Source organism: Salvelinus sp. IW2-2015, unplaced genomic scaffold, assembly GCF_002910315.2.
Source record: "Salvelinus sp. IW2-2015 unplaced genomic scaffold, ASM291031v2 Un_scaffold4488, whole genome shotgun sequence".
NCBI lineage: Eukaryota > Metazoa > Chordata > Actinopteri > Salmoniformes > Salmonidae > Salvelinus > Salvelinus sp. IW2-2015.
Window position 1 is genome coordinate 30,932 of NW_019945758.1, and position 12,833 is coordinate 43,764.

The following is a 12,833-nucleotide window of genomic DNA, read 5'->3' on the forward strand; positions in this document are numbered from 1 at the left end:
TATTTGAGCAAGACAAAAGTAGAGCCTTTTATTGAGCGTCAACTTTACTCGACTTAATTYATGCAACCGACATTCACTACAAACGTTTTTGACATCAAATTTGAAGTGGTGTTTCCTAGTATATTGCATGATGGTAAATGTCGTTTTTTGCTGTAATGATAATGGACTGCATCAGAAGGCTTTGGTCATCAAGTCCAATGTCACGAAATAAGCTAAATTATACACATTCTTCCTTTAATGGACCATGATCCATATGTTATATTGAAGGCCWGTGATTGTGGGGGAACTGCCAGAGCTGAGCCAGTGACTGTGGTTATGGAGCGTGACCACCACCTGTGCCATGACCTCTTGGCAGTTGAAGCCTGCAGCACTAGGCCTACACTAAGAAAGAAGGGTCAGGTTWCATATATTAGTGGTTTACAGACAGAAGAAAAGTGTTATTTAATTGACAAGGATTTGAATGTAGCTCCCCAGTGTGTATTCTTTGTCTTCTCCACAGGCCACTTGTCATGTACATCTGACCCCAGGACCAACCTGCTATGACCAATGAGGACTTAAACAGTCATTTTATACCACTGTAGAAATACTGACTCATTTTCATATCATCTTTATCATATGTATAAGAACATTATATGTTTTACATCAGTCGACATGACATGGACCTCAGTTGTCCAAGACACTCAAAATAAGACACGCAGACACAATGCAGCTTTCAAGATTGCTTTAAGATATAGATATATTTTCAGATCTGAGTTAATGTCAAAAATACACATTATGATTTACAGAGTTTTGCACTAGATCMTAATGCTGAGGATGATAGATGTCACATAAGCAGTAACTGAAATATTAATTTAAATATTAAATAACTGACGATAAACAAAGAAAATTATGTAAACACTAAAGCTACATGTTACTCTCTATTGCAACACTTCAGAGATTTGTTTTTGTAACAGTACAAAAAAATATTAGAATATTACTCCTTTTGATTTCCAGTCGTGGAAATACACAGTGCGCTTTTTCAATGTCGTCTTGTAATTTTCTCAGTCGCTTGATTGCTTGTTCTGGTCAGTCAGTGGTCCATGGTCACTAACGTGTATTTGATGTGTGTTTTAGCATGTCTTTAATACATTTATAAAGATGTGTTTGAGCATCACAGAAAACAGCAGGGTTCTGTAGGGCCAGGAGTTGTTCATGGTCAGCAAAATCTCCAGGCCTTAGGTATCTGGGACGGAGCCTGTCTGGACTGTTCCACACGAGAACGCTCTGAGCCCAGCTCTCTGACAGCTCTGTGGGTGTGCATGTATGCGTCAGTGCAGATAGAGGTGTGTGTGTGTGTGTGTGTGTATCAGTGCAGATAGAGGTGTGTGTGTCAGAGCAGATAGAGGTGTGTGTGTGTGTGTGTCAGCAGCGCGGGGAGAAGGCTGGGTCAGCTGGGGACTCTGTGTAGGACTTGAGTTCGTAGGCCGCTCCACTGTCTACCTCCATAGACTTCCTACTGAACAGCAGTCTGATATCCCTGTGGAGGTACACTTTACCTGACCTAGAGGTCTGGAACCTGGATGAGGGGGGGGAATGAAGAAAGAGCTAGATTAGTGCCAGTACAATGTTTTCCTGTTCAGTTTGGTCTTCTGTCCAGTCTTGACTAACAGGTCATTTATTTGATTGACAGGTGAGATGTGATTGACAGGTCAGCTGAGCCAGGCGTCTTTCTTACCTCAGGTGAATGAGGTAGCGCAGGATGCGTTCCTGGCCRAGGGAGAGGGCTTTCCTGCTGCTGCCGTGTGTGTGTGTGTTGTCTGGGCTGCCGTGTTTGTGTGAGTGTAAGTGTGTGCTGTCCCGTCGAACGGGGACAGAAAAGGTCCTCTGACGGAGGAAGGTCTGGTGGCCGGCAGGCATGGCTCTCAGGTCATACACCACCACAAACATCTTCACCACCGTCTTATTGGGGTTAAATAAGGTCTGGGAGAGAAGGAGGGAGAGAGAGAGAGGGCAGGAGAGAGAGAGGGAGGGGAGGAGAGAGAGAGGGAGAGAGGGCAGGAGAGAGAGAGAGGGAGAAAGTGGGCGGGAGAGAGCAAGAGAGAGAGAGAGAGAGTGGGCGGGAGAGTGGGCAGGAGAGAGAGAAAGTGGGCGGGAGAGAGGAAAAGAGAAGGGGTTAACACACTACAGTAATGTATTTCTCTCTGTCCCCACTTAAGGTCTCCCTCTCCTAACTCTCTGCTGGAACGGGAGCTGGCCCATCTTTCCTTTGTTCTCTCTGTCTGGAGTTATTATGTCAGCAACAGTGACACACATGCACACACATTTAAATAAAAGTCTTCAATGTGTATAATCCACAGAGTGTAAATCTGTCCTCACCACTTGAATGGTTCCTGATGGAGGGACGCGGTAGCCCCGTTTACCCAGAGTCTCCAGGTTGATGACTCCCTGTAACAAAAACAACACACACACTATTAATATTGATCTGCACTGTGAGCAGTAAGTGTGTGTGTGTGTGTGTGTGTGTGTGTGTGTATGCGTATATATATATATAACAGAAATATAAAACGCAACATGTAAAGTGTTTTACCCCATGTTTCATGAGCTGAAATAAAATAATTCAGAAATTTTCCTGACACAAAAAGCTAATTTCTCTCAAATTTGTGTACATCCCTGTTAGTGAGCATTTCTCATTTTCCACGATAATCCATTTACCTGACATGTGTGGCATATCAAGTAGCTGATTAAAAAGCATGATTATTACACAGGTGCACCTTGTGCTGGGGACAATAAAAGGCCACTCTAAAATGGGCAGTTTTGTCACACAACACAATGCCACAGATGTCTGACTGCAGGAATGTCCACCAGAGCTGCTGCCAGAGAATTAGACATTCATTTCTCTACCATAAGCCTCCTCCAACGTCATTTTAGACAATTGGCAGTAAAGTCCAACCGGCCTCACAAACCACAGACTATGTGTATGGATGGCGTTGTGTAGGCGAGCGGTTTGCTGCTGTCAACGTTTGAACAGAGTGCCCCATGGTGGTGGTGGCTTATGGTATGGACAGGCATAAACGACCGACAACGAACACAATTGCATTTTATCGATAGCAAATTTGAATGCACAGAGATATCATGACGAGATCCTGAGACCTATTGTTGTGCCATTCATCTGCAGCCATCACTTCATGTTTCAGCATGATAATGCACGGCCCCATGTCGCAAGGATCTGTACACAACTCCTGGAAGCTGAAAATGCCACAGTTCTTCCATGGCCTGCATACTCACCAGACATGTCACCCATTGAGCATGTTTGGGAGGCTCGGATCCACGTGTACAAAAGCGTATTCCAGTTCCCGCCAATATCCAGCAACTTTGCACAGCCATTGAAGAGGAGTGGGACAACATTCCACAGGCCACAATCAACAGCCTGATCAACTCGATGTGAAGAAGATGTCCGCGCTGCATGAGGCAAATGGTGGTCACACCAGATACTGACTGCTCTTTCAGTCATGTGAAATCCATAGTGTAGGGCCTAATTCATTTATTTCAATTGACTGATTACCTTATATGAACTGTAACTCAGTAAAATCTTTGAAATGGTTCCATTTAGATTTTTGTTCAGTGGATATAAAGTGTTGTGGGGGACATATATAATATGTCTGTGTATGTACTGTAGTGTGTTCTCACCATGTATGGCGAGGGTGCGTTGTCGTCAGAGACGCGTAGAAGGAGACGTCGACGGGGAAGGTCATGTGACTGGGGCAGAAGGTTCCGGAAGCCACCACCTCGGCCGTGAAACCCTCCACCGACCCCAACGGCTCCAGGCGGTAGTTCAACACACACTCCTGTAACACACACACGCTTTAGGTCATACAATGCATGTACACTTATGTGCGGTTTGTGGTGTGTGTGTGTGGTGTGTGTGTGTGTGTGTGTGTGTGTGGAGAGAGAGAGAGAGTGTGGTACCTCAAAGTTGCCCAGTAGACTGAGGCTGGCAGGTGGAGCGCTGGCACTGAACAGCGGCTGAGGTTCCTCTGACTCCTCCACTCTCTTCACACACACTCTTCACAACAGAACACACAGTAGAGGGTTAAAAACGGGTTCACACACACACACACACACACATTTGTCGATTGATTCATTTGTTGAATCATGAGAATTAGAGATGGCTTGCAGACCCTGCAACCCTCGGATGATTTGGACATGCACGAAATATGCTAATATCATTCCCATGACTTAAATGGGATTTGTGCCACAAATGCTAAAATATTACTATTTGGAAACAGTGTCAGGGAAGCTAAACCAAAGCATGGATTGCTGTCATGCGGTCTAAATCTGAATTTATGATTCAACATGACTAATACTGTATATTCAAACACTATCAAACCTTAATCAGCTATGTATGTAGAAGCATCATCCCCAGCTCAAACTGACCTCTAATCCCTAATCCACACAGTAACCCAGCGGCCAGATCAGAGCAGGGCCTCTGACTGTAGGAGCTGTGTACAGCTGCCATTTTAAGTTGAGCCTCAGTGTCAGGCCAGTAGTAACAGTACTCGCAATACAGCCACCAGAACAGCAGGTGGCAGTGTGAGAGGACAGGACAGGGCTACAGTACAATACAGGCCTGGACTGACTGAACACTGATGTCTAGTAAGAACATAATCTCACCTACCAGTCGGCTCGCTCTCTATTGAACCTCTAAGTGGTAGCAATTGAGTTTGAGGACAAGGTTATTAAGGACCTAAATCTGACCATGGATCTATGGTGTGTACATGATGAGTCTAAATCAAATCAGATTTTATTGGTCACATACACATGGTTAGCAGATGTTAATGCGAGTGTAGCGAAATGCTTGTGCTTCTAGTTCCGACAGTGCAGCAATATCTAACAAGTAATCTAACAAACTCACAATGACTACCTTATACACACAAATGTAAAGGGATGAATAAGAATATGTACATATAAATATATGGATGAGCGATGGCCGTGCGGCATAGGCAAGATGCAATAGATGGTATAAAATACAGTATATACATATGAGATGAGTAATGTAGGATATGTAAACATTATTAAAATGGCGTTATTTAAAGTAACTAGTGATACCTTTATTAAATCCATTTATTAAAGTGGCCAGAGATTTGAGTCTATGTTGACAGCAGCCTCTCTATGTTAGTGATGGCTGTTTAACAGTCTGATGGCCTTGCGATAGAATCTGTTTTCAGTCTCTCGGTTCCAACTTTAATGCACCTGTACTGACWTGTGGATGATAGCGGGGTGAACAGGCAGTGGCTCGGGTGGTTTATGTCCTTGATGATCTTTTTGGCCTTCCTGTGACATCAGGTGCTGTAGGTGTCCTGGAGGGCAGGTAGTTTGCTCCCGGTGCTGCGTTGTGCAGACCGCACTACCCTCTGCAGTTGCCATACCAGGCGGTGATACAGCCCGACAGGATGCAGATTGTGCATCTGTAAAAGTTTATGAATGTTTTAGGTGACAAGCCAAATTTCTTCAACCTCCTGAGGTTGAAGAGGCGTTGTTGCACCTTCTTCACCACGCTGTCTTGTGTGGCTGAACCATTTCAGTTTGTCCGTGATGTGTACGCCRAGGAACTTGAAACTTTCCACCTTCTCCACTGCTGTCCCGTCGATGTGGATAGGGGGGTGCTCCCTCTGCTCTTTCCTGAAGTCCACGATAATCTCTTTTGTTTTGTTGACGTTGAGTGAGAGGTTATTGTTCCCTCACCTCCTCCCTGTAGGCCGTCTCGTTGTTGTTGGTAATCAAGCCTACCACTGTAGTGTCGTCTGCAAACTTGATGATTGAGTTGGAGGTGTGCATTGCCACGCAGTCATGGGTGAACAGGGAGTACAGGAGAGGGATGAGAACGCACCCTCGTGGGGCCCCAGTGTTGAGGATCAGCGGGGTGGAGATGTTGTTTCCTACCCTCACCCCTGGGGGCGGCCCGTCAGAAAGTCCAGGACCCAGTTGCACAGGGCGGGGTCGAGACCAAAGGTCTCGAGCTTAATGACGAGTTTGGAGGGTACTATGGTGTTGAATGCTGAGCTATAGTCAATGAACAGCATTCTGATGTAGGTATTCCTCTTGTCCAGATGGGACAGGGCAGTGTGCAGTGTGATGGCGATTGCGTCGTCTGAGGGCCTATTGGGGCGGTAAGCAAATTGGAGTGGGTATAGGGTATCAGGTAGGGTGATCCTTGACTAGTCTCTCAAAGCGCTTCATGATGACAGAAGTGATGGTGATGGTCATTTAATTCAGTTACCWTGGCTTTCTTGGAAACAGGAACAATGGTGGCCATCTTGAAGCATGTGGKGACAGCAGACTGGGATAGGGATTGATTGAATATGTCCGTAAACACACCAGCCAGCTGGTCTGTGCATGCTCGGTGGACGCGGCTAGGGATGCCGTCTGGGCCGGCAGYCTTGCGAGGGTTAACACGTTTAAATGTTTTACTCACATTGGCCACGGTGAAGGAGAGCCCACAGACTTTGGTAGCGGGCYGTGTCAGTGGCACYGCATTGTCCTCAAAGCGAGAAAACAAGTTGTTTAATTTGTCTGGGCGCAAGACGTTGATGTCCGCGACGGGGCTGGTTTTCTTTTTGTAATCCGTGATTGACTGTCGACCCTGCCACATACGTCTTGTGTTTGAGCCGTTGAATTGCGACTCTACTTTGTCTCTATACTGACACTTTGCTTGTTTGTTTGATTGCCTTGCGGAGGGAATAGCTACACTGTTTGTATTCGGTCATGTTTCCAGTCGCCTTGCCCTGATTAAAAGCGGTGGTTAGCGCTTTCAGTTTTGCACGAATGCTGCCATCAATCCACGGTTTCTGGTTAGGGAAGGTTTTAATAGTCACAGTGGGTACAACATCACTGATGCACTTGCTAATAAACTCGCTCACCGAGTCAGCGTATACGTACGTCAATGTTGTTGTTTGAGGCTACCCAGAACATATCCCAGTCTAAATGTGTGTATGATGTGTGTGTGTGTGTGTGTGTGTGTGTGTGTGTGTGTGTGTGTGTGTGTGAGTTAGAGATCAGTACCTCTTCCCTGCGGTCCAGGGCAGTCCTTTACAGCTGGTCAGAGAAGAGTCCAGGTCAAAGTAACCAGTCTGAGTTCTCCTCTGAGGAACCTGAGAGAGACAACACACACATTTAATAATACAACATAACACACACAACTGTACACAAAACTTTATTGACAACATAACACAAAACACCCAATTTAAACACTATAGCATGACAGCACACACAATTATGTAATAATAATAATAACAACAACAAGCACCACATGAAACACACAAACAACTTTAAAATGATTCCATTGTTATGAACAACCTAGTCAGCATCAACAGGAGTTTAGTCAGAGTATTCATACTATTGAGGAGAATATGAGTCATGTGGCTCCACACCCTGACTGACAGTGTGTGTGTGTGTGTGTGTGTGTGTCTTACAGGGCTGGAGAGCAGGGGCAGGCCGGTACAGGGGTGGAAGGCCTTGGTGAGGGTGGAGTCCAGAGAGTGACGGTTGTGTTTCCTCCAACTGTTACACGGTCTCAGGGGCGAGGGAGAACGCTACGGGAAAAAAACACACACTGGCTTTAATACAGCAATTTTCAACAACCATTTTACACAAATGCCAAATACACTATGTCAAAGATCYTTTGTCAAAATCTCTTTGTACTGTTAATCAACATTTTCCAAAAGCGGTAATATGCTCTTTCACATAGGCCGGCTATTTAATTGAAATGTCTTTGTGTTGGACAAAACAAGCCACACGGATGATATTCAACATTTACTGCAGTGTGTGGTGATTTTCTAATCAGGTGTGCTCATCTATAGGGACACTCACCAGGACAGTGTTGGGCTCTGTGCCAGGGGGTGAGGTAGCAGGACTGGGGGGGCTGGAGGACTTGGAACCTGGGGGGGCCTGGTTCTCATCCTGGAGACTAGAGGGCTGGGTTCGAGGGCTGCCCTGAGTCCGTGAGGGCGGAGTTCGAGACTCTGTCTGGGTCTGGTTGTGAGACTGAGTCAGAGGTTTCATGTGGTTCTGGATGAGAGCAGTGGTCTGGGTGTGGGTGAGCTTGGTGGTCAAGGTCTGTGCAGTGGTCTGGGTCAGGGTGGTGGTCTGGGTCACTGTTAGGGTCTGGATGGTCCTCAGAATGTTGTCTTTAGGTGAGGAGGGTCTGGGCTCCTCTTGGGGGCGGGTGGGGTGTAAACTCTTTGAGGTCTTGGCCCTGGGACTCTTGGGGCTGAGTAGTGGAGAGGCCTGAGACTGGGGCTGGGGTAGAGGCCGTGGGATGACTAGAGGAGAAGACCGGGACAGGATTTGGAGTCGGGGGCTGACCTGAGGGTCTTCAAGTGTTGAACAGCCGTTCTGGGCTCTGATTGGACCGTCTGTCTCTGGAGGAGCACCAGCTCTGTCTGTGCTAGCAGGTGTGTGTGAGAGAGTGTGTGTGTCWTGGCTGGGTGTGTAGCCGTTGCAGTGGCCACTGCTATGACTGTAGCCGCCTCTGTGTGTGGTGTGTGTGTCGGTGCACAGCGTGTGTGTGCTGTGTGTATGTGGTTTGTGTAACGGGCTGCTGCTGCGGCTGTGTGTTGGGGACAGAGAGGGGACAGACAGTCTGTCCTGAATCAGTCTGGTAATGTCCTGAACAGCATGGGACAAGAGACTACTGTCTCTCTCTCGCTGTCGGTCTCTCAATGCCTCTCTGTCTCTCTGTGTCTCCAGGTCTCTCAGTGTCTCCCTGACTCTGTCTCTGTCTCTCAGTGTCTCTCCATCTCTGTCCTCTGGGAGTCTCAGTCTGCGGCAGGCAACAGGTTTCGGAGACAGCGTCTCCCTGATAATAGCCGCTGCGTCGCCAATAGGCGTGTCGAAAGGGGAGGGCGGGGTGTCCTCAGTAGGCGGAGCTCCCTCTGGCTCTTTGGTCTTGCTGAGCGTGGTGTTGTCAAGGTAACTGCCCCGGACAGGGGTCTTGGTGTGGGTGTCGGGGGTGAAGAGGGCAGGGGGGAGATGGGGGGCGGTCGGGTCGCAGAAGTTGAGGCGCTGAGCGATGCGGGCGATGACTTCCTGTCTCTCCTGGAGCAGCGAGCCAATCAGAGGATTAGTCTCAGAGGAGGGTCTGGGGGAGGGGCACCGCGGGGGCTCTGCCAAAGAATACGTCTTAAAGGCCCGGAGGGCTTCGGAGCCACGCCGCTTGGAGCTCTCGGCCCCGTTGACGGCCTTCCCATAATCCTCGGTGGTGTGTGTGATGTCATCGGAGGGGTCTGAGGTGAGGGCATAGAGCCACCTGACAGTCTTTCCCCCGGGGGGGAGGGGCACGGTGGAGGACAGCTTCCTGTGGGGGTGGGGGGAGGGCCGGGGGGAGAGGGGGAGGAGGTAGGGGGATGWTGTCTGCCCCTTATTGACCCGGGGGAGGTCTGATCCATTCTGGCTAGAATGACCATGGCTGTCTGTGGGGTCCGGGCCTCTCTTACTGGGCAGGGCGAGACTGGGAGGACTGGGGAAGGGGAGGCCAGAGAAAGGCAGAGACGCTCTGTTGTGGCTCTCTTTAGAGTTGTGGCTCCTCTCGTACAGAGGCGGGTTATGGTTCAGGCCTGGGTTAAGGCTAGGTGTCTTGCTGTAGAGGTTAGGGTTCAGGCTAGGTGTCTTGCTGTAGAGGTTAGGGTTCAGGCCTGGGTTAAGGCTAGGTGTCTTGCTGTAGAGGTTAGGGCTGAGGTTGGGCTTAAGGCTGGGGGTCTTGCTGTAGAGTGGGGCCAGGGTCAGGCCGGTGTGTATGCTACAGGCCAGGGTGGGGTAGGTGGGCTGACGAGGGAGTGACTGGACCCTGAGCCTCAGGGCAACACTCTGGGACACGTTAGGGACAGGGAACAGGTGCTCCGCTGGGGGCTGGGAGAACTGACAGACACACTCCTCATCTGCTGCACTGATCCTGTGGGACAGAAACACACAGGCTTATAACTTGTGATCACATCAAATTATTTAGTTAATTTTGGAAAGTATTTTATGATCAACATTCAGTAACGATATAGAAAAATAATGGGGAAGTCGTTAAGAGGTTCTTAGTGTATTCTTGTGTGTGTTACCTGTAGAGGAAGGTGTGTGTGTGTGTGTGTATTACCTATACAGGATGTTTCGGGGTACAATGCCGTGAGAAGCACTGAGCCAGGCACTGAGCTGGGAGAAGAAGACGTAGGAACGAACAGCCAACAGCAGAGTCTTCTCCTCTATAAACCTATCACCGCTCCTAGAGAGAGACAGGGGGGAGGAGAGAGAATCAGACCTTTGCTTTAGCTAGCAATGGCTAAGGGAATTAGCATTAGCAACGATGCCAATGCCAGGCTCTGTTGCAGCCGGCCGCGACCGGGAGGTCCGTGCGGCGACGCACAATTGGCCTAGCGTCGTCCGGGTTAGGGAGGGTTTGGCCGGTAGGGATATCCTTGTCTCATCGCGCACTAGCGACTCCTGCGGCGGGCCGGGCGCAGTGCGCGCTAACCAAGGGGGCCAGGTACACGGTGTTTCCTCCGACACATTGGTGCGGCTGGCTTCCGGGTTGGATGCGCGCTGTGTTAAGAAGCAGTGCGGCTTGGTTGGGTATGTTTCGAGGGACGCATGGCTTTCGCCTTCGTCTCTCCCGAGCCCGTACGGGAGTTGTAGCGATGAGACAAGATACTAAATTGGATACCACGAAATTGGGGAGAAAGAGGGTAAACCCCCCCCCAAAAAAATAAGAATAGACTGCCGAGTTTCAGCAGAAACATCTTATTTCTGGACATTTTGAGCCTGTAATCGAACCCACAAATGCTGATGCTCCAGATACTCAACTAGTCTTAAGAAGGCCAGTTTTATTGCTTCTTTAAATCAGTACAGTTTTCAGCTGTGCTAACATAATTGCAAAGGGTTTTCTAATGATCAATTAGCCTTTTAAAATGATAAACTTGGATTAGCTAACACAACGTGCCATTGGAACACAGGAGTGATGGTTGCTGATAATGGGCTCTGTACGCCTATGTAGATATTCATAAAAAAATGTTGTTTCCAGTTACAATAGTCATTTACAACATTAACAATGTCTACACTGTATTTCTGATCAATTTGGTGTTATTTTAATGCACAAAAAAGTGCTTTTTTTCAAAAACAAGGACATTTCTAAGTGACCCCAACTTTGAACGGTAGTGTATATACATGTTTTCTGTTTGATAGCGGGCAAGAGTGAATATTCCAGTTTTTGCATGTGCCACTAGCTCAACCTAGTCCTGACAGAAAGTGTGTGTGTGTGTACATACTGTCGTGGTACAGGCTGCAGGGTGTGTGTACATACTGTCGTGGTAAGGCTGCAGGGTGTGTGTTTACATACTGTCGTGGTACAGGCTGCAATGTGTGTACATACTGTCGTGGTACAGGCTGCAGGGTGTGTGTGGTGTACATACCTTGGTCGTTGTACAGGCCTGCAGAGTTGTGTTGTGTGTTACATACTGTCTTCGCGTCAGCTGCATGTGTGTTTACATTACTGTCCCTTGGTACAGGCTGCAGGGTGTATATGTGTGTGTGTGACATACTGTCGTGGTTACAGGCTGCAGGGTGTGTACATACTGTCGTGGTACAGGCTGCAGGGTGTGTACATACTGTCATGGTACAGGCTGCAGGGTGTGTATGTGTGTGTGTACATACTGTCGTGGTACAGGCTGCAGAGTGTGTGTGTGTACATACTGTCGTGGTACAGGCTGCAGTGTGTGTTTACATACTGTCATGGTACAGGCTGCAGGGTGTGTATGTGTGTGTGTACATACTGTCGTGGTACAGGCTGCAGAGTCCATCGCTCCAGTAGCAGAGCGTCTTGTTTGATCGCTGGGTCACTGATGGGGTCACTAGGGGGACTCTCGTCTCCATAGCAACAGTCTGGCAGCAGCATCACCTCCACCATGATGGGAATACTGTTCCTCCACAACACACACACCTCCGAGCGCACACGCCGCGCCTGCACACACTTGAACACACACAGACAGGGGAGGGTAAGTGTGTGTGTGTGTGTTAGCTGAGGCAGTGTGTTACTTGGGTGGGGCAGTGTGTGTGTGGGTGTGTGTGTGTGTGTTCCCTGGGGAAGTGTGTGTCAACTGTGTGTGTATGTTTGTGGACGTTACCTGTGGCAGTTTGTCGCTGCACTCGTGCCTGTGTAGGGGCGGCAGGGCGGACTTTGCAGGGGGGCAGTGCAGCCCCTCTGTGCGACCCTTCACAGAACATTCTGGGGTCCGTCCCTCAGTGATCAACAGGGTCAGGAACACCAGGAAGTCCTCAGCATCGTACTCAAAGAACTCCTCCACCACCACGTCTGGAAGAAGGGGAAAAGAAAAACACTGGTCAGTTACATTCTGACGGGGAAACATTTACATTTACGCAATTCAAGCAAGAACACGCCTTCAGAGATCATTGACAGTGTAGAATGGGATAAGGCATGGAACTCAGACAAATCAAATGGCAGCAGGCTCCTGTTCTCTTGTAGAGTAGGAGACAACATGCTACAACACCCTGGCCCAGACTAACCACTAAATACAGACAGGAAGGGAGGAAGGACAACACTATTCCTGTTCTGGGGATCATTTTAGAATCTCCACGTCAGCTGAGCACAGGCGCTGTGTCACAGAATAACACTCAGACAGAAAAAGAACAGTGTGTTCTGCTGTAGTGTCTGTCCGGTCAGGGTTGGGTTAGGGTGGAGCAACAGAAACACAAGCTTGACAGTCAGAGAGGTTATGTTCAAACAGAGCTCTGTCCTCCCTACAACCCAGCTCTAACAAAGAGCCTCTCAGCTGGCTCTGGGTGTCGCTGTGTGTCTAGTTTGT

The 12,833-nt window shown here is 48.5% G+C and overlaps 1 protein-coding gene across 1 annotated transcript; it reads right to left on the reverse strand.

Moving 5' to 3' along the window:
* Positions 1-706: 706 nt before the first annotated feature.
* On the reverse strand, positions 707-12,527 carry atosa (atos homolog A). The gene is given in 12 exon segments (XM_070441664.1): positions 707-1,555; positions 1,715-1,959; positions 2,356-2,424; positions 3,667-3,701; positions 3,704-3,824; positions 3,946-4,042; positions 7,039-7,127; positions 7,449-7,568; positions 7,846-9,925; positions 10,115-10,240; positions 11,784-11,980; positions 12,135-12,527. Coding segments are annotated over 12 exon segments (3,576 nt in total). The 5' UTR covers positions 12,378-12,527; the 3' UTR covers positions 707-1,401.
* Positions 12,528-12,833: the final 306 nt, after the last annotated feature.